The following is a 22,053-nucleotide window of genomic DNA, read 5'->3' as shown; positions in this document are numbered from 1 at the left end:
AGAGAGAGCACAAGCACAAGCAGGGGCAGAGAAAGAGGGAGATAGAGAATCCCAGGCAGGTTCCATGTTTGGCACAGAGCCCAGTGCTGAGCAGGATCCCATGACTTGTGAGATCATGACCTGAACTGAAATCAAGAGCGGATGCTTAACCAACTGAGCCACCAAGGTGCCCTCACCTGTGAATTTTTTTTTTTAATTTTTTTAAATGTTCATTCATTTTTGAGAGAGAGACAGAGAGACAGAGTGTGAGTGGGGGAGGAGCAGAGAGAGGGAGGCACAGAATCCGAAGCAGGCTCCAGGCTCTGAGCTGTCAGCACAGAGCCTGACGTGGGGCCTGAACCCATCAACCTGAACCGTGAAATCATTACCTGAGGCAAAGTCAGACGCTTAACCGACTGAGCCACCCAGGCACCCCTCACCTATGAATTCTTTAAGCCATAAAAACCGATGATGAGAAAGCAGATGGGGGTGGGGATGGGGGTGGGGGAAGAGGGTCAGAGACAAAGGAATGGAACAATAGAATTAGTTTATCAAAAGAATTATGCACATTGATTCCCTGAAATAAAAATATTACATTAAAAATACAGGAAATTCTAATAAAGGGGAGTAATCAAGAGGACCAGTTTCAGCCAAATACAAATATTAAAGAGTAACAAGTTACACATATCCCAGAATTTTAATTTAAGGGTAAATTTGCCAGAGGCATCAAATTTCCTCAGGATTAACCTTCTGGTTCCCTATACTTTCACCATTTAAATTAGGTATCTTATTGACTAGCTTGTCATATATTTGTAGATTAAGCTTATGTTTACTTTTATAAGTGCTAACAAATCTTTATCCTATTTTTTTCTATTATGGAACTTTTATTTGGTGTCACATAGAAAATTTAAGAAGGAATCACAGGGTATTTTAACCCCAAATGTTAATGAGGGACATGGAAAGAATGCTCTCAAATTAACCTAAGCTGTTAAATTAAAAATGAATAAAGATGCATTAACCAAATGCAAGGTGTGAAAAATTTGTGGACCCTGATTCGAACAAGTTGTTTAAAAAACAAACAAAAAACCCACCACATTATTTTTTAAAGACAACTAGAGAACACTGACCATGAACTGGATATCAGATAATATTAAAACATTACTATTTTTGTTAGATGTGATTTGGTATTGTATATATATCTAAATAGTTAAAAGTACTTTAACAATTAAAGAAATAGACTCTGAATTATTTATTGGCAAAAAGAAATAATGTTTGATATTTGTTTTAAAGTACTCCAACAGGGGCACCTGGGTGGCTCAGTCAGTTAAGCAACTTCAGTTCAGGTCATGATCTCATGGTTCATGGGTTCAAGCCCCACATCGGGCTCTGTGCTGACAGCTCAGAGCCTGGAGCCTGCTTCAGATTCTGTTTCCCTCTCTGTCTGCCCCTCTCCTGCTCATGCTCTATCTCTGTCTCTCAAAAATGAATAAATGTTAAAAAAATTTTTTAAGTACTCCAATAAAAAAAATGATAGTGGTGAAGAACAGATGAAACTAAAAAGGCAAAATGATAATATTTTAAGCTAGGTAATAGATACATGATGATTTATTGGCTTTTGTGTATGTTTGAAAAATGTGTACAATAAAAAGTAAACAAATGACAAGAAGAATTAAATAGATCAAAATATACATCAGTGAAACAAAAAGAATTAAAATACTTACAGAATATACCAAATGAGAAATTCTAAAAGTCATGTTTTCTTTGACCACAGAGGTAATATTTTTAGGTTTCCTCTTGTATTAAAAAAATTATACATTTCTTTCGACAAAGCTAATTTTCAAACAGGTTGTATTATGCTGCAAAATTTTTAAAGTACCATTTAAATTATCTTTTAAGAATTAGGTCTTTTGCATGAGAGTGCAAAATAGATTTCTTTTAGAATGCAGTAGTTTACCTTTTCTTACTATTTATCATGAACTGCTAGACCATAAGCCATAACTCTAACTCAAGTGCAAATGCAAAAATAGGTTTCAAAGTCATATTTTGGGAATGATCACTCTTGAGGAATATTCTATACCATCCAGTCTATTCAAGAGGAGCTATTTTTGTATATCAGGGTTTTTTTTTTTTTTTTTCAAATCAAAGTGGAAAAGCCACAACTCCAACAGTGAGTGACCAGAAAAGTAAAATTACAAAAAGGATATAAAACAATTCTGTGATTTATTCTCTAATGTAAAATTAACTAAACCTTAGAACAAGACTAAAATTTAAACATTTCAATATGTGCTAGAAAAATACAAATTCATAATCTAGTCTCAAAATAAATTCTTTACTAAGTAGTAATGAAATACTGTGTTCAATTGTAGCTACAGATTTTGAAAGCCACTTATAAAATGGAATTGATTGAGGTAAATAGGATGATGAATAAACCAGACACAAGGACACCTAAGATCCAATTGAAGGAACAAACTGAAAGAGTGTCCTCTAAAACATAGGCAAGTAAAGAGAGATACTCTGAAACAGCTTTAGGGAACAAGAACTAGATTTACTCTAACTGTGATATAAAAGAGATGATACTTAGTCTAAATGCACAGATCTTTTGAGAACAGAATGGAAGGCAATAATAGAAATCTTTGGAAGAGAAATCTTTTTGAGTTTGGGAAAGTTAACCTCAACGCTTAAAAATGAGGGTTTGGGACAAAGTAATACCTAATAATCTTTCTACTGTAACATTCTCTTATGCTCTTAAACTATCACATTTTTTTTACTCTAAGCATAAACCTAGACAGACAATCAATACATATCAAGCCTGGCTTATAAAAACACATCTAAATGCAAACAAAAAATTATGTTTAGTGGTAATGCCTTTCTTAGTTTTTACAATGTGCTAGTCCGCCAAAAATCTAAGCAGTAGAACTCTTAAGAAAATACTGAAATGAGAATTCCTGTGGCTTTTGCTAAAATGATCTTGGCTATGACTAAATGCTGCCCCCTTGAGGCGACAGATCTGCCTTCTGATGGGTTAAGTAACTTCAAGCTCTTTATCAAAGAAAGGAAGGGATCTGGAAGATACCAAGATTCAGTTTATGCCCACCATATCAGCAATGATTCCTATGTGAAGAACATGGAACTGAGGAGAGGCATATATAAAATACCTTAAGTAAATACATCCTTAAGTAAACTATTTTTATATACAAGAATTTAGCATGTCTTCAGATCATGGGATTAAGAGTTAGAGTTATGTTCAACATGTGTTTTACATGTTCCTGAAAAAGGCAAGTCTTTAGGTAAATATTTATAATTAATTTTATTTTTTTACTCACTTTTTATTTTTATATGCCAATCTATTTTTGTTTTTTTTTTTTTGTCTCCATAAGGTACCAATTTATGAACAGTGGAAGGAGGCAGAGCCTTTGGAAGTAGTTATACTCTAACCTAAAAATATAACAGACTGAAAATAAGCAGCTACAAATAAAGAAATCTGCTTTATTTTGTATTTATATAAACTACACAACTAAATACTACTTAAACACAAAATCTATGGTGATATCATTTATTTTCATCCTCTTTTTTTGTTGCTATTTTTTTCTGTAATGAAATTAATACAGCTGATTAATGGGATTAAAAAGGAACAAAATCGAGAAAAGGAACATGAAATAACATTGGTTTTAGGAAGGATTACCTGTTGGCCATTCTCAGCAGGGACATTTCCCTGCAGTCTTTTCAGCCCTGCACATTCTGCAAGTCTGGAAGTCCCTTCTTGGGGTCCAGGTGCCTCCTTTACATCCCCAAACCCCTTGAAATGGTGGAAATAACAAGGTTTGGCTGAAAAAATCACATTTAAAATTCTCTATTTCATCTATCCCTTTAAGGTATCAATTCAAGCAGTGAATAAAATGGTATTAAACCAAGGTCTATATAAAAGAAATTTAAAGAATCTGGGCAACAATGGAAATGGCTTTTTCTATTAGCAGGCTCTTAAGAAGGCCCAACAGCCTACCCTTCAAAGGAAACTTATGATCCTATCTTGAACAGTTGATCTTTTTTAGGCTTTATAGGTACTTTATGTGAAGGTAAAACACACCTATACCTTTATTGAGTGCCTTACTCTATAGCAGTCACCATGCTAAGTGTGACACATGAGAACCCTGGTTGTTAATTCTCACTCACAGACACCATGCGTGCTATCTCTTTTTCTTTGCAAAGCTTTAAATTTCTACATGCCAGCCAAACACTAATTTTAAAAAAGAATGTAGCTATTTTAAATAAACTACATTCTTTGGGAGAATATATAGAAGAACACATTCTTCAGATTAGGAATAATAATTTTATGACTTGGATTAGGTGCATATACATCCAGTGTGTTAAGAAGATGTCCTGAAATTATCATTTAATGGCATGCACATTTGGTAACATAGTAGTTCAAATAATCAATATATTATATACCAAAGGACTTTCTAGAACTTTACAAAGAAATCTTTTTTAAAATAGTGCATAAATGGGTTAAGAGTATAAATCTTCATTTCAGACACACATCCTGGACCGCCGCATATTAGATGGTGACCTAAGGCAAGTTACTTTGCATCTTAGAGCCTCATTTCTAAAACATCAATAACAATTTTTACCCAACAGAGTTACATAAAGGATTAACTGAGGAAATGCTTTAGTACAAAGTTCCTAACACAGGTCCTAGTTTTAAAAAGTATTGTTGTTTGTTCTTTGTTACTTAAGTATCATTATTGAATATAGTCACACTGGATGATTAAGGACACAAAAAATGAGGGTTGATAGTTCCACAATAATGGAGTTTTTCTCTCACTTGGCTTAGTCTATTATAACTATTTAGGATTATAAGGGAATCTGAGAGGAAAAAACAGAGTTAAGGACATAATCAAGGTGAACTGGTTAATTATTAAATGTAGGAAAAATATAAAGATCCAACTTACTGAATACTATGTGCCAGACATTGCACCATTAAAAAAAAAATTAATGTGCTTAATGGATGAAAAACTCAAAGAGTAGCATGGCAGTTTGAGTAAAACTGATTTCGTATTTTTCACCAAAACTCAGTATTAATTATTGCCATGTATATACCACAACTAAAGAATACACAACCTATTTAGGTACCTTGCAATAAAGATAAACCTAAGCAAGGTGGTACTGACATATGAATTCAAATCTCATTATACCTCCAGACAGCACTGTCCAGTTTTATCCACCCACATGAAAAAAGATGCATATCAGTGGATGAAGTGTTCTGAACCAAGGGATTCTTTGTTCTTTCATCTTTTATTCTGCTGACCCCTCCACTGCTAAATTTGGTACTAATGCCAACAATGGCCATAGATCTGCTGTAAACACCAAAAGCACAGAGATGAAACCCAAGTCAGAAGACTGCTAGCAGAGCTGGTGAGTCACAGAAGGGTCTGGCTACGGAGTACTTAGGAAAGAGAGTGAAGAAAAAGCAATCCAGGAAATAGGTGACAGACAACTGTCTGTGAAGTAAACCCCTAGTTTCACTGGAAACAGCATGCAAGACTGTCCTTAAAAACTTTACAGGCAGAATGACCCTCAACTCAGTAGCACTGATGCTAGAAAACACTTGTATTTACTAAAGTGTACAGATCAGATAGGAGATATTAAAGAGGGAATAGCAGAAACATGATAGTAGGGCAAAGGAGTAAGAAACACAGCAGCAAGAATAGCAGAATAGCTGAAAGAAACTGAAATTATAACACTTTTTAAAGAATAAAGGCAACTAAGTCAATATGTAAATATAATAAGAACACACTTGATAAAGTTCTTATGGATTCATCTTTTTTTTTTTTTTTACAAAAGAACTGTGAAACAAGCCATAAAAACATACATCAAAATCAAATACAGCAACTCCCTTTTAAAGTGGTTTTAGCATCCCCTTCCAAAGGAGACCAAAAGGAGACTAACTTACATTTAAAAAGTCTCTAAACAGCACCTGGGTGGTTCATTCAGTTAAGCACCCAGCTCTTGATTTTGACTCCGGTCATGATCTCACAATTTGTGGGTTCCAGACCCGCACTGGGCTCTGCACTGGCAGCGCGGAGCCTGCTTGGGAGTCTCTCTCCCCCTCTCTGCCCTTCCCCCACTCGTGCACATGCACACACGCTCTCTCTCGCGCACGCTCAATTAATAAACATGTAAAAAATTCTCTAAAAGATGTCAGATTAGCAAGTACTCCTCTATCTTGGGTCTATAAAATTACTAATTTGGGTCTATAACAAATTGAAAAGACTTCAAACCACGTGCTAAAGTTAACAACTGAAAACTGTATAATACCAAAAAACACCAAAAAATAAGAGCACGAGAACCTGAGTACATCAGTGAGCAGACACAATTACCTTTTCAAGATGAGGCATGGAACAACAGTGCATTTTCCCCTAAAATCCTATTTACAAATCGGAAATTTCTAAGAGCAATATGATAGCAGAACGACTTACCTGTGGGACCACATTCTGTACGTATGTTGGTGGATGCTGTTGCTTTTGCTGAACAGCACTTTCTATTGCTACTTTCGCTACAGTGCTTGGATCTGCTCCTGCTGGCACGGCAACCATTGTTGCACTGCAGCCAGCATTGTTGGGGTCACTGATTGTAACAATTCTAACTCCTACTTTATTTGGAATTCCTGTGACTGTTTCCCTATCATTATCCTCTGCTGGCCTCTTTACAGTTTTGCATTCTGCTGTGCCATTTGTAGACCGAACGTCAGATGACAGGGCAGGAGAATGGGACACTCTTGATCCTGAGTGGGGAACTGCTACGACTTGATGCCCCTGTATAACAGAGGTTGTAGAATGTGGTGAGACAACTACACTTGGGCGTTGCTGAGGCACATCTGAATTCAAACTTGAAGCTAGAGGTCCATTAGGCAAATCAGTACCACTAAACTGCTGTGTCGCCACATTTGGAGCCTCCTGTATACTGCTCACAGATGGTGAACCACCCAAAGTTAATATAGGTCCATTAGAAATTCTTTCTAGTTGATCACCTTTGGCAGTATCTTGCTGAGTGGCATCTAAAGTCCCTTGTGGTTCCATTGGAGATATCTCGCCATTTCCTACATGATTGGAAGTTTTGTGATTTGGAATGTTTTTGCTTAAATGAGAACCATCTCCTTTATCAAAATCACAGATTCCATTAACCAGAGGTTTTTTCAAATCACTTTTGATATCCTGCATGTCGATTTGTTCTGAGTTCTGTTTTCCGGATGTTCCATTCTCACCTAATTCTAACGATGGCCCATTACTGATTAGTGAGCACTGATTAGCCTCACTTTGAATTTTCCCTGAGTTTGAAGGAGGTAGACTTGAGTCACTGTACTTTCTCCCATTTAAAAGACTTCCCACCTGCATTTCATTTTCCTTTGTATCCCCATTGCTGGTGTTTGTGGTTCCTCGTCGGCAGGACGGGTTCTCCATGACTTCAATCTTACGTTCATGAACATGTAAACCTGTTGCTTCTTTTGCTTCCTCCTCCTTTTGGCAAATTATCTTATCACCTTTGAACGGGGGAGTAGCAGTAGTACAGGATGATTGTCCAGCTGGAGATGTCTGAGTGGCTGGAAGCGTTTGCACCTGAAGTCCAACTCCTGCTTGCGTCCCACTCATAGTAATTCCTGCTGGAGCAATGAGCTGAGTTGCATTTCCCTGACTCACAGTTGCAGTTGCAAAACTTGTATTTGGCACAACTGTTATGGTTACCTGGTTGCCAGAAGTCCCTTGGAAAATGGTTGCTGGGCTATTTGAGATCAGTGGGCCTGGCAATATTTGTAAGTTCGAGATGGGCACAGTTTGCACTCCCCCTGCAGGTGGCATTGCACTTTGGACCAACTGAACATTTTGCTGCCCAACCAATAGCTGCTGAGCAGAAGTTTGCCCCTGCACTCCAAAACCTGCTGCTTGGTTATTGGCCACCTGGTATACCACCTGAGGGCTAGGAGCTCTAGCATTATTAGGGGGAGGAATCTGTGGAGCTGGGAGAATTAGCTTACCACCTGGTGTTGAAGGACCACGCTTTGGAAGCAGCAACTGTTTTATCAGACTTGACTCACCAGAAGCAGGCTGACCAACGCCTGCGTTTGTCTGCTGTGGCTGAACTTGCATCTGTACTTGTTGTGGCTGCTGAACCTGTACTTGTACCTGTTGTGGTGAGGGCGCTGGTGAATGCTGCTGCTGCTGCTGCCTCTTCACAGACAGCATCTGACTGACGGTAGGAGGTGGTCCTTGTGACTGAGGGGCGGAAGAAGATGACATGGCAGTTGGGACTTGGTTATTAGTAGCTGGGACAGGTGATGGTGAGGAAGATGGAGTTATGTTTGGTTGCCCAGTTAGCTGAACTGCCTGACCAGCTGGAAGAGCTGCTGGATTAGCAAGAACAATTTGGTGAATGGCTGGTGCATAAGTTTGACCTTGTTGAGCCGGCTGGCTTACAATCACTACGCTTTGTTGGGTTGGCTGCTGTGGTTGTTGAATGGGCTGTTGTACCACTGTTGATGAAACTTGCTGAGAAGGGAGAGGTTTTGGTGCAATGTTCTGAAACCCTACTCTTGAGGGTTGTGGACTTGGGACACCAGCAATGGTAACCATCTGTCCTGTAGCTACCTGAAAATTCTGTACGGACGTTGCTGAGACAATATTGGATGCAGAAGTTGTTACGTACTGTGAAGGTGCTATGATAACGGTGTCTTGTGGCTGGCTACCAGCTGATGTTTGTTGAGATGAAGTTTGCACAGGCTGGGGTGATGTGGTGATTAACTGTTGACCCTGTGAAACTGTAGAAGTACATGCTGGTATGTTCTGTACTCTGCCAAATATATGACTCTGTGGGACGGCTTGCTGAATTACTGTAACAGGAGTGCCGGAAGGTATCTGTCCTGGTACCACTGTGTGTAATGGAGACTGTTGTGGAATTACAGATGGATGATGAAGCAATGTCTGGGAATTTACAACTGTAACGGGTTGTGGTCCTGTACTATGATTCTGAACCACAGAACTCTGAGCAGCTCCTCCTCCCACAGCAATACTAACAGGAACTGCTGTCTGGGGTAGAGAATTCTGAATTACTGTAGCCTTAACAACTTCACAAGGAATTGGAGCTTTATTTTGAATGACAGTCACTGGAGCATTTTGCTGCTGGTGGGTATGAACTGTAGGATTTGGTGGAATTCTTGAAACAGTCTGTGCCACAGTATGAACACCTTGTACTGGAAAAGACATTTGTGTTGCAGTCAAATTTGAAGATTGGTTGGTAACAGAAGTCCTCTGAAAATGGTTTCCTACAGTTTGTGGTCCATGAGGGATTCCTGAAAAATAGGAGGGAAAAGCCAAAATTTGTAATGAAAGGACTGAAAGCTGCAGGTAGGCATTATTTTACTTAATACAAGAAAAAAATAGTTTTAGGAAATTAACATCTAACTACTTTGCATCACACGAATATGATAATAAGTAATAGAATAAGCAAGAAAATGCTACTGGAAAAACAAGGAAAAATTATACATTTTAAATTTATATAATATCCTTTTTCATTTTTTTACTTATTAAGTCAGTAATACTTAAAACTCAAAAATTAATACCTGCAGGTGAAGGACTTGGAGATACATCAGGAACAGAATCAACACGAACAACAGGAGTAGAGACTGGTTGCTGCTGATAGTACATCTGAATGGGAAGTGGTATAGCCCTCCGTTTTACTCCGACCACATGAATATGTGCCTGCCCGTTGCTGCTGGAATCCTCCACTCTCTTCACTGTATGATTTGGAAAGACCGTTCTGTAAATAAAGTACATACATACTTAGTTTTGTTAACTAGCACACGAGCAAAAAACACTGACTTCTAACAGTGTTTACATAACAGCAGCAGGACATTTGCTGCTACTCATTATGAACCAGTATGATTCATATAGTTATAGATTCTGTAAGGGTAGGGAGCAAAGAAAAAACATAAAAGATCAATTCTCCAATTTTTAAAATCATTATTTATTAACACTGTGGGGGTTTTAAATAATTCTATTGCATATATAATTAACAAAAAAGCTGCATCTAGGCAATCAGTGTCTATTTTATGAATTTTGCAAAATATCAAAAAGCTTTGATATCCGACGACAAGAGTATTAGCTATAGACTATTATTCAAGACTACAAAGGGTGAAAGTCATGTCTCTAACATATAAAAGTAGGTAGAAAAAAGTTTCTCTCTTCTTTCTTTGATAAGCCTTCTAATATTCAAATACAAACACCAGGTTTGATTTCCAAAATTTCCTTGTATTTAAATTTTCACCCTTACTACAACCCAGCCAATATTTCAAGTAGTAGAAATATTTAAAACTGGATAGTTATTTTGTCTAAAGAGCAAGAGGTGTTCTAAGTGATATACATGAACTTTGTTTGAAGTTAACAACTATGCATCCTACCTAAGACATTTATAAAATCCAGTTGAAGTTAGGATTCCACCACGAGCTAATTTACTGCACGTTGAGAGGTACTCAGAATACATTTCTGCTCGAGAGACAGAACAATCTGGATTTACTTCAAAATGAGCATTTAGCCTAAAAAGGAGAAAAATAAATGGCATTATGCATAGTAGATTATAGAAGAGTTCATATTTAAATATAGCAAAACCATCTGAAGGCAATGTATTATTAAATAATATTTACGCCTGTTAATCAAATTTCTCTCATGTTATTAGCAAAAAATGCACGTTAGGTTTTAGATTGATGAAACCAAATAGAAAGAGATTAACCATGTAATCATATTTATTTTAGTATAAAAAATCATGAACAACAAATATAAAAACTGTGCTCACATCCCAGTGAGAACAGGGTTGGTCTGTTGGCAACAAATACTCACTCTACAACAAGTAAGTGTTATTCAATGACTATCTACTCAATTTCCTGTCTTGCAATAAGTAATATATAACAGAAATTCCCAATAATGAGCTATTTCCATCGGAGATGTGGAAAATGGAGGAAAAACTGAGCTAAAATTAAACTTGTGTTGCTTCTTGGATCAAATTCCTTGAGAAAAACTTACCCAAGCTTCCAACTACTCCTTAAACAATGATACTTCTTCCATGCTGCACACTCCCATTCCCCCATTTCAGAGACTTTTATTCCTAATCCATTACAAAGTAATTCAAACTTCTATGTCTTTTTCATATAGTGACTTCCATCCATACAGAAGTTAGGATTGGAGGCCAAATTATCTTCACAGGATTCTTTTCTAGGATTTACTATATACACAACAGACCAATGTATAGCTGTTTATATAAACGGACTCAATGCTTATGATAACTTTAAAATGATTCTCTCCTTTTCCACTAGAACTGGCAGAAATATGCAAATGAGATTTATAAGGTCAAATTTATGCCTAATATACACACATTGTGCAATGGATGTGGCACATACTTTTTCCAACTTTCATAATTCTTTGAGTACTGAATTTTCAAAAGGACTAGATACAAAAAACTTTTTTTGGTTTCAGCGTAGAAGACACACATTTCCAAGTATTATTGGAAGAGATTCATCAAGTATAAGGTGTAAAAATACAGAAGGTGAGGAATAAGCAAAAAATTAGAGATATTTAAAACTATAAACCTTATTTGAGCAAAGTGGAAAAGTCTAGAGAAAACTGCCACAGGAACAAAGATACGAAAGCACCAAAAATATGGAACACAGAATGACAGGAGCATGGCATGGGAGACAAACAATGTTCGAGAATGGGAGAAAAGGGATCAAAGAAAGAAAAATTTTAAAGTAATACATCATCAGAAAGTGATCTTTTACATTCAGTCTGTTAATCTTCTAAAGAGTTTAAGTTGAAATTCATAAACTATGTGGAAGCTATTATGCATGACAAAATGAAATCTAACCAAGTCTCCATTTATTTTTTCAGAAAGTGGCTGACATAGGACTATTCAGTCTTCTCCATAAAATATTATTTTCAAGTTGCTTATTTCTATGTAAACTCACTGGCTCTTCTATCATTTGATTAGTTTCCCCTTACTATTCCCAAAAAAGAAAAACTATCAGTGAACAAGAAGTATTGCTTGTGATGAAAAAGAAGGGACATTTAACAACAAAATCTGGTTTTATTTTCTTAAAGACAGTCCTGGTCAGTTTTAATAAAATGCTGATTTAAGAAAAACAGATTTTATAATCTGACAAATCTTATTTTCTACAAAGTCAAAGGGTAACATTTTAACACAAATTTTACTCTGAAAAGAAGTGGTGTAATTTAATGAAATTCTAGTCAAAGACTATTTTAATTCTGAAGATTATGATGAATATTTTTCTTTTAAACTGTTCTAAAATGCAGGTGAAATGATTTTACATTATCCTTTCTTTGTATAAATGATATTCTACTCTGACTAAAAAGAAATACAGAATAAAACATTCTGGATGACTGTTGAAATACATTTCCTTCACCCTTTTGCTTTATTCTTCCCAAGGATAAAGCCTTAATAGAAATAAACCACTTACCACTGACAAGCAAACTTCTCACTATCTATTTCCACTATTCCTGGAGGTGGAGCAACATGCTGTGCTACAACTGCTCTGGAAGCTAAAGAAAAAAATACATTAGCTACATCATTTTTAGAAACTTACTTAGTTACTATATGCCATGTTCAGTTCATGGACACTGAAACAATATTTACAATGAATACCTTTTAAAAAAGGTGTATAAACATAATGAAAATATACAAATTTGAGAAAGAAACTTATAATGGAGCACATATTATACCAGGCACCGTCTTAGATGCTTTATATAAATACTCATTTTTAAATCTTGCAATCATTCCAATAATAATGCTATGGATTATATGGTCAATATCAACTCTGTTTTTCCCATGGGTCAGACACTGAGTTAAATACCTTACATATATTATTTTAATTCTTCTGTGCAGTGGGTATAGATATGGAAACGGAAACTCACTCAAAGTGATTAAAATAACTAGCCCAAGGTCACACAGCTCAACACATCAGTAAATAAGAATCAGTTTAGTTACAGAAGCAGATAGCATCAGAAATCGTAACTTCACTTCTGAATCTAAAAGATTAACATTAACTCTCTAAGTGGCATATATAACACATCTGGGAAAAGGTGAACAAAAAGGTGAACTAATTTAAAGTCCTACATTCAAGAAGGATTTTCCTAAGATTATTTTTCTGAAGAAAAAAAATCTACTGTAATAATAGTTTTAAAATATCCCTATTGTCCGAGGAGAGGCAAGATGGTTGTGTGAAAGAGTACTAGCTGTTCATCTTAAGACACATAACAATTTCTGAGATTTTACTTATGATATATTTTAAAACAATTCAAATCCAATGAATATGTTAAATAATCTATTATTTTCTAACAAGTTGAGTAGATCTATAGAAAAATGTTTTCTCTTCTGCTGTATTATATATAAAGGAACTAACGAAAACATGAAAAATATAACATAAACTTAGTCATATGATAATAGGTTATAAATATAAGTCTTTACTTATAAAATTAAAAATTATACTGCTTCAAATAGTTTTTAAACTTATAAAATGTACCCACTATTTTTCAAATAACATTTTAGCAAAACTCAGGATCCTCAAATAGAACAAATGTATTTCTAAATTATTAGAACCAAAGGAGCTCCAGAGCACAGTCAAATCTGTGAATGATCTAAAGCAATCCTTGACTTGTTTGATGAAGCCCAAGCTTTCACTGGGATAAGAGCTAATACCAGCCACTTAATGAACATTTGCTCTGTATTAAGCCATTTACATTTACAAGACATTGTTTCTTTTTATCCTATTTGTAGGCCTAAATTTAATTACCCTCATTTTGCTAATGAAAAAATAAAGCTCAGAGATGAAGTTTACAAAAGAACACATGACAGAAATGGCAGAACTGTGTATAGCTGGAAAGCCTTCTTTTAGGAGTACCCGATTTCAATCCAGGTCTGTCATATTTCAGATACCGTACTGTGACATGCTGTTTCTTAACAGAACAAAATAATTAGAACCCAAACTATTTTCCTGGTGCAAGCCCAGTTTATCTTTTCTTCTCCTAACTTGATGACACAGTGACAGAAAATAGCCTTCTAGGGCCTGTACCTATATGGAAATCTTCCTCCTTTTTCTTCATCAGTTGTACTATGATTGTACTACGTACCCTACTCAGACTGAAATCTCCTGAATCAATTAACTAGTTGAGTGAAACATTAGAAATGATGTTGAAATTATCAATTTCCAGATACTCAACTTTTGTATATATACCTTTTTAAAACTGCCCTTCTCCCATTTTGGAACAGAAAGTCTTATTACATCTCATCCATCCTTTAGAGCAAATCAAGTTATGGTTAAATACACGGCTCTGGAGCCAGAGCGGCTGGCTCTAGAGTTCCAGCACTCACTAGCTGTGTAACCGTGGGCAAGTTAATTAACCTCTCTGTCCATAAAATGTGGAAAAGTAACACTGACCTCATAGGTCATTATGAGGATTAGAGGAGTTTATATAGAAGCCACTTAAAACAATGCCAGGCACATAGTTTTCACTATATAAATGTTAGCTATGATGATGATGATAACAATGATGACGAATGATACAAAAACCTCTAGGGCACCAAAGGGAGAATCAGAATTATTACAAACCACAAAGCTTCTTTTAACCAAGGTATTATGGTAGGGCTTTCTGTCTATATTTTATTATGCTTTACATATTATATTTAGGAGCAATGTTGGGCATTAGATATTGACTATTCTGGTGCTTTGGTGTGTTCTGAATTCAAATATAGAGTGAAGACAATTTTTGTTTAATGTCCTTCCCTCCTCTATCCTAGTAAAAGGGTATTACTTTTCAGGTCGAATCTTTATAAGTAAAGCATAGATAAATTTTTTAAAGGAATACTGAAGGTGGTGTCATCTTATTTCATTCAGATGACAAAGTCATGGCTTAACTATGTTAGAATTACAAAGTAAGGAGCGTGTCATGGGAACACCTATTAACCACACTTTCTTGGATTGAAAAATAAAGTTGGACTTTATCAAAATAATGGAAAATGAGGTTGATTAAGCAAGATCCTTTTGATAATAAAGACTATTAGTTAGGTTATGTGGCAGACATTTTCTATAACTGAATGAGGTAAATCTGCAGTTCCAAGGTTTTAACACAAAACTACTCAAAGCACATGATAAAAGCACCGTATCGAAAAACTATATTGGTCTCGAACAATATATCCAGTTCCTAACCCAGTGGTCCTCAAAGCATAGTTCCCTGACCTGTAGCATCAGCATCTCATGGGAACTTGTTAGACATTAAAATTCTCAGGTCCACCTGAATCAGAAATTCAGGGTATGGAGCCTAGAAATCAGTGTGTAGGCCCACCAGGTGATTCTAATGCACCCTGAAGTTTGAGAACTGGTGTGCTAATACTTCTTGAATGTATCAGGTTAAATAAGGTGTATCTAAGCAAAACAGTCAGTGAGTATAACTTCTAGTCATATCTTATTAATATCTTTTTAATATATTTTCAATAAGCTTAAAAGTAAATGTACTGACTGGGCATCAAATTCTTTTCTGAGTCATATGTTGTTACTTTTTTGATTTCAACAAAATCAAAGAACTCACGTCAGAAGATCATTAAATATAATCTTAATAATTTTGGATAATTCTGAAGGTCAAAGAATTACTAAGTTCTAACCTTAGCTATTTACTGATGTGAACTAGATTTTCAAATTAAATCTATAAAAAGGAAAAACAGAGATAGAATTAATGTTGAACCCAGTTTCACTCAAGCAATAAAAAATAGTCATTCTGGGACACACTGGAGTTAACACTTTACCAAGAAGTAGGGAAAAAAGTCTCGTCCACCTCATTAAGAGATGAACTTCCAATAGCTACTTTGTCATGTATTGTTTCACATACTGTTGATTTCTAAAACTCGTAATGATAAAATTTTAAACACTTAAAACTTCATAGAGCACCAGGAAATTGAAGAAGTTAAACTAAAATGTCTACATTTATAGCTGAGAAGTACTGATACGAGTTCAAGGAGAAAGAGGGTATATAAAATTTCCAATATGAAGAGTTTATATATTTTTTTAAATGGATGTTGGTAAGTATCAAGATGATACTGGATACAAAAAGTATTTTAACTTTTATTTCAAAATGTCAATTTAATATACACAAAAAATTTTATTTACAACTATTTAAGTTATAATGAAGAAATTTAGATTTCAAATTAAAAGTGGGTGAAAGGTTATATGTAAGTATTCATAGTGATGAGGAAAAGTGGGCAAAAAGTTTGAAGAGGACCATTCCATAAGAAAGCAGTAATAAACAAACAATGGGGGGGGGCACACTATGAATGATACCTAATAAAACAATTAAAAGTTGTCATTCATGATGAGCTAGTAATAAAGTAAAATGCTCATCGGCTCAAAGATGAACACTTTTAGGTTGTCTTTAGAGGCTTATTCCCACCTCTATCAATGAATTACTATATATATATATATGTGTGTATGTGTGTATATACACACATATCACAAACGCTCATCATTTAATTTTGTCCGTTTGCTAAATGAGGACCAAATCTTAGTTTAGGAGGTGGCTTCATTTGTTAAGGTCACTAGTGGGTCAATGACAAGGCAAAAAACAGTAGCCTTCATCAAAACTACCCTTAAATATTCTTCAAATGGACCATTATGTTTCAGGTTATCAATGATAATTTATTAATTCCTTTCTTTGTTGGACATAGTTTCTCTATGGCCCTCAATTAATTTAATCTCTAGTTTCTTCTTTAAGGATAAGAACATACTCCCACCACACACCTAACTGGCAAAATGAACTGTTTCATTTCTTTGTTAAGGTTGAGAAACTATTAATATTTGACCACTGATTCCCCAATATGCATTGGCTATTTAACATCTATTGCCTGTGGGTGAAAGGTACTAACTAGATTAGTAGTCAAAATTACCTACTGTTTTCATGCTTTATAATTTGCCCAATTCTGTTAGTTGATATCAAGTAAGTTAAATGCACATATGATACAACTCTACCATATACTTTAGAAGGATGCAGTGGAAGTCAATAAAGTATGTGATATGTATTACACACTTTGTGTGAATAGAGTACATAATTGTGATTCTATAAGTTAGAGAAGAGGAGAGACTGGGACCATGATTAAATGAGAGCAGAACAAGGAGGTGGAGAGATGTGATGAAAGTCTGAACTGGGCCATAAGCACTGGCAGTTGAAGATGCCAGGGTATTTAGAAAGATTCAACAAGATTTGGTGAATGAATGGATGTGGTAGTTAAAGATAAAAAATAATGAGATTTTTGCTGTAAGGTTGTGAGGGAAGTTGAGAATGATCTAAATGTATTTCTAGGCTGAAAGGAAGAAGCAGGTGAAAGATAAAGAGGTTTAAGATATATGAATGAGGAGATAGATGGATATTCAGAGCACAGATTGAGAAGCAGCTGACATCTCTGAAGACAAAGGGAAGTTGAAGGGAAATGAATTCAGACGCTAATAAGTTTGTAAGTGAAGGGGTAAGAAGCTGAAGAAACCCATGTCACATGACTTCCATATTAATTACAAAGTGAGAATACGACCAACTGAGGAAAAGAATATCCTATATTAAAAAATACAAGGAAAGAAAAATGTCTTGGGAATGGTAGGAGGTGGAAAGAGCAGATGAGGTGAAAGATGGATTGTTTTAAGACAAATGAAGTTGAAAAAAGCACTTCCAAAAAAGCTGAGAGTGCTAAAAAATAAAAATGATGACTCATATTGAGATAGGAGAAAGAAGTCCAAGGACTGAAGAGAATGATCATTATTAGACAGGTATGAATTCCAATTAAAGACATTTGAGTTAAACAGAACTGACCCAAGGGCCCCGAGGAAGGGTGCACAAGTGCAGGTATACATGTCCATATATGCGTCATGTGTACAAATGCACATGTGTCTAATCCAAGACTCTGATTCTATGGTTTCTGGTCCAAAATTGAAAGTTATTAGGATATATTATACTTATGTATTAGTATGATCAGCTAGGAGAATTATAATTATAAGGTCATTCTTGGTGTATCAATTTCCAGTGAACAAAATCACAAATAAGTCCATCGGGGCACTTCATCTTGTTCCCACAGTTGTAAATTTCTAATCCCTCACAAATGTTTTTTGAAACTCTATTATACTATTCTTCCTCTGACTTACGTTGGTCCTACTGCTCCTGGAACGTATAGTATCTAAGAAATTAAAGCTTACACTCAAGTTCTGCTTTAGCCTATTCCACTATACAATATCAGTTTCCTGTACTGCATATTTAAATTTATCCTTAGTATTAAATCTTACACACCATTAACCATACTGAAAAAACATTATGTAAAAACACTAACCTGGGGTGGATGCTACATGGGTCTGGGTTTGGACTTGCTCTACAGCTTGTGGCCTAATTTCAGATAAAACTTGATGACTGGAACTTGGATGTTCGACGAGTTTTACTGCAGCTAGTGCATCAGGGCCAAACATCTGAATATCCATAGAAACCAGACACACTAACATGTCTAAAATAAATTAAAAACCAATAGTTATTAATCAATAATATTACCAAACAATTACATTGTTGAAGAACACATGCTGTTAGAATAACTGTTTCTCAAATGCCAGTCCACAAATCATCGTTCATCAGAATTATCTGTGGATCTTTAAAAAAGATAGTTAGGCTCAATCTCTGAAGACTGATTTAGTATCTCTGGGATGGGGATTTGGCATCTTTGTTTTTAAACAATTTCCCAACTGATTCTGATGTGTAGCCAGATTTAGGAACCACTGATATGGAAAGTAACATCTTAAATTTCTCAATAATAGTACTGGCAAGCCAAATCTCTATTAACTCTGATTTTAGTATTTACACCAAAGACAGAAATCATTTTAATCAATGAGTAAAATGTTAACATGATATACTTTCATAAGTATGTTTAAAACTGCCAACCCACTAAGGGTGTGTTAAGTTCACTAATTTTAAGGATAGTAGCACTACCAGCAACTTCTAGGAACACAAGGAAACTTTTTCACTCAACTTCAGTTGCTTAATAGTAGCAGCTGACTGTTTAAAACTGAAAGATCTGCTCTTCAGAGACAGCAGTTTTGTTGGTTTGAAATCTGATATGTAGTAACAGAAATACAGAAAGGGACATGAATTATTGGTAGCCACATACACCCTGGTCTCTATATGACAGAAGTTTCTTGCTAATCTTAAACAGGCAAAAAAGAATAGCACAAACAAGTGTATCTAATGGGTAATGACCCCTCAAAATAAACAGTACATCCTAAATATCAATTGTGATTTAGCACAGTACCAGACTAAATATTTTTTTTCCTCAATAAGGAAAATAAATGTTTCTTTGGTTTAGTCTTACCTATGCTCTTTTCTACTTTTGCAATTTTTGTGCAAGCGACGTCTCCCATTTCAGTGAGCATATATAGCACCTCGAGTGTTGAGATTACAAGCAGCACATCAGGTAAAGTGAGATGACAAATGATCTCTCTGTATGAGTCCTGATCGACATATTCACAAATCAAAACACCATTGTCTTCTGCTTTGCAAAGATTTCCCAAAATTTCCATGCCTGAAAAGCATACATGCAAACATTTATTTGTTTTTTAACAGATGCTAAAAATTTTGTGTGTGTTATACAGTAAGAAAATTAAGTAAGCGCTTACCCCTCATCTTTAAAAATCTATCCCTTGACATTAGGCATTTAGTAACAGTATGAAACATCAGATGAGTAGTTTTGAAATCAACAGGGTCCAATAGAAGCTGGAAAAAAGAAAGGACACTATTGTTGAGGCAGGCTTCTTCCACTGTTGTAAACTTCAAATTTAATAAAAATTAACAACAGTGTTGCGTATGTTTTAAAAAAATGTAGTTACTGTGACAATAGCCATCACTAAATCTGGAGCATCATTTCAAATATTTCTTTTTTCTAAAAAAGTGTGTGATACCATACCACTTTAGGCAAAACTGTATGTAGGCCTTTCATATTCTGTAAGTATAGCAAATATAATAATCCTATATACTAAAATTTTAAAGTAAATATCACTGCTAACTATTAAAACTATTTTAAGTTACTGTCACATGCTTACCTCAGCTGCAATATTTCCTAATGTGTCAAGGCCTAATTGCCTTAGAGAAATAAAATGACTATGTGCAGAAAGTAATAGGAAACGAAGACAGGTACGATTAGCTGCCAAGAGCTTAACATTGCCCTCCTCAAAGGAAAGATTTCGCAAAATCACTGCAATCTGAAGTACCCGTTGTCCTTCAATATCATTAATGCCCAGCTTTCGAGGTGGATGAAATAAAGATTCCCAAATCCATTCTCCTGATGTACCTTCTATAATAGAAAATACACATTTTACTTAAATTAATATTTCATTTATTATTATTGATAGTCAAAGTTACTTAAAATTTTTCTTATTGACTTACCATGAGACTTGTTTCTGTCAGAAATGAGGTCACGTACTTCATTATCATCAACAATGTCCTTCCAAAACTGTAGTAAGAAATTATAATACTTAATTCTGACATTTGAAAACAACTCTTCTATTACTTTAAAGACTGTCTTTAAATTCAGAGAAATTTATAAAATTTCTATTTAAAAAAATTCATGTAGATATTATATGTTATATATTTATTTATTTGACATAAATGCTTAACTTTTTATAAGTTTAAGGTAATTATAAATAAGGTATCATTTCAGACTAGAGTTTCTCAACCTGGGGTTATGGTGCTATTATCTTGTTACTTTTGTACTAATTTAGGGTCGTATTATCTTGTTACCTTTGAACTAATAAAGAAGCACACAGACTATTGGCTTTTCATCTCTTAAGCATTCTAGTATGTATATTTCAAAATAATTGTATTTTATTTTTTTGGAATGAAGATTCCTTTGCATTTAAAGTCACTAGTCTTGGGGCGCCTGGGTGGCGCAGTCGGTTGGGCGTCCGACTTCAGCCAGGTCGCGATCTCGCGGTCGGCGAGTTCGAGCCCCGCGTCAGGCTCTGGGCTGATGGCTCAGAGCCTGGAGCCTGTTTCCGATTCTGTGTCTCCCTCTCTCTCTGCCCCTCCCCCGTTCATGCTCTGTCTCTCTCTGTCCCAAAAAAATAAATAAACGTTGAAAAAAAAAATTTTTAAAGTCACTAGTCTTGAGAAAAAGTCCACTACCAAAAGGATCCACTGCTCAAAAAACTCACGATAGAAAATATTTGAGAATAAACAAGAATTAGGCATACGAAGAAAAATAAAAAAACAATGTTCAATAAACAAGAAAAAAGGGCCATAGGAAATCCAAATAACAAAGATATCAGACATGGAATTTTAGATGATCACAGATAATAAATTCAAAGAAATAAGAGATCGAAAAATTTGGCAAATAAATGAAAACTATAAGAACTGGGGTGTCTGAGTGGCTCAGTTGGTTGAGCATTTGACTTTTGATTTTGGCTCTGGTTATGATCTTACAGTTCTTGAGTTCGAGCCCCACGTCGGGCTCTGTACTGACAATGTGGAGCCTGCTTGGGAGTCTGTCTCCCTCTCTCTATGCCCCTTCCCCACTCATGCTATCTCTCTCTCTCTCTCAAAAATTGAATAATAAATAAATATTAAAAAAATATAAAAGCTAAACAGAATTTCTAGAACTGAAAAGACAACTCAATCTAACAAATGATTATATACAACTCAAGAAACAATTAGTGAACTAAAAGAGAGTGCAGAAGAAAATAACTAATTGTCAGCAAAAAGAGACAAAAGGATGAAAAAAAAAAGCATATAAGACACAGGGCATACAGTGAAAGGTTCTAACATTAGGGTAATTGGAGTTCCTGAGGAAGATGAGAATGGGCAGAAACAATAGTTGAACAGACAAGGCAAAGAATTTTCTAAAACAACTGAAAGATGTTAACCTACAGATTTAAAAAGCACTCCAAACTCTGAAGAAAGAGAAATAAAGATGTGTAGGAACATCACAATAAAATAATAAAATACCTGAAAAGCAAACACA

The 22,053-nt window shown here is 35.3% G+C and overlaps 1 protein-coding gene across 2 annotated transcripts in view; it reads right to left on the bottom strand.

The window, feature by feature from the left end:
- ARID2 (AT-rich interaction domain 2) overlaps positions 1-22,053 on the bottom strand; it is a 170,689-nt gene that overhangs the window by 40,095 nt on the left and 108,541 nt on the right. The window contains exons 7-16 of one of the 2 annotated variants that reach the window (XM_043563492.1): positions 20,481-20,547; positions 20,138-20,388; positions 19,715-19,811; positions 19,411-19,620; positions 18,388-18,555; positions 12,491-12,572; positions 10,424-10,558; positions 9,587-9,783; positions 6,453-9,316; positions 3,662-3,775 (exon numbers count right to left, since the gene is read on the bottom strand). In XM_043563492.1, coding sequence (XP_043419427.1) covers positions 3,662-3,775; positions 6,453-9,316; positions 9,587-9,783; positions 10,424-10,558; positions 12,491-12,572; positions 18,388-18,555; positions 19,411-19,620; positions 19,715-19,811; positions 20,138-20,388; positions 20,481-20,547 — 4,185 coding nt within the window. The remainder of the gene's footprint in view (positions 1-3,661; positions 3,776-6,452; positions 9,317-9,586; positions 9,784-10,423; positions 10,559-12,490; positions 12,573-18,387; positions 18,556-19,410; positions 19,621-19,714; positions 19,812-20,137; positions 20,389-20,480; positions 20,548-22,053) is intronic. The other variant, XM_043563493.1, reaches the window with a different exon arrangement.

Source organism: Prionailurus bengalensis, chromosome B4 (assembly GCF_016509475.1).
Source record: "Prionailurus bengalensis isolate Pbe53 chromosome B4, Fcat_Pben_1.1_paternal_pri, whole genome shotgun sequence".
Lineage (NCBI taxonomy): Eukaryota > Metazoa > Chordata > Mammalia > Carnivora > Felidae > Prionailurus > Prionailurus bengalensis.
Note: the sequence above shows the minus strand (reverse complement) of the source record. Positions and strands in the feature narration are given on the sequence as shown.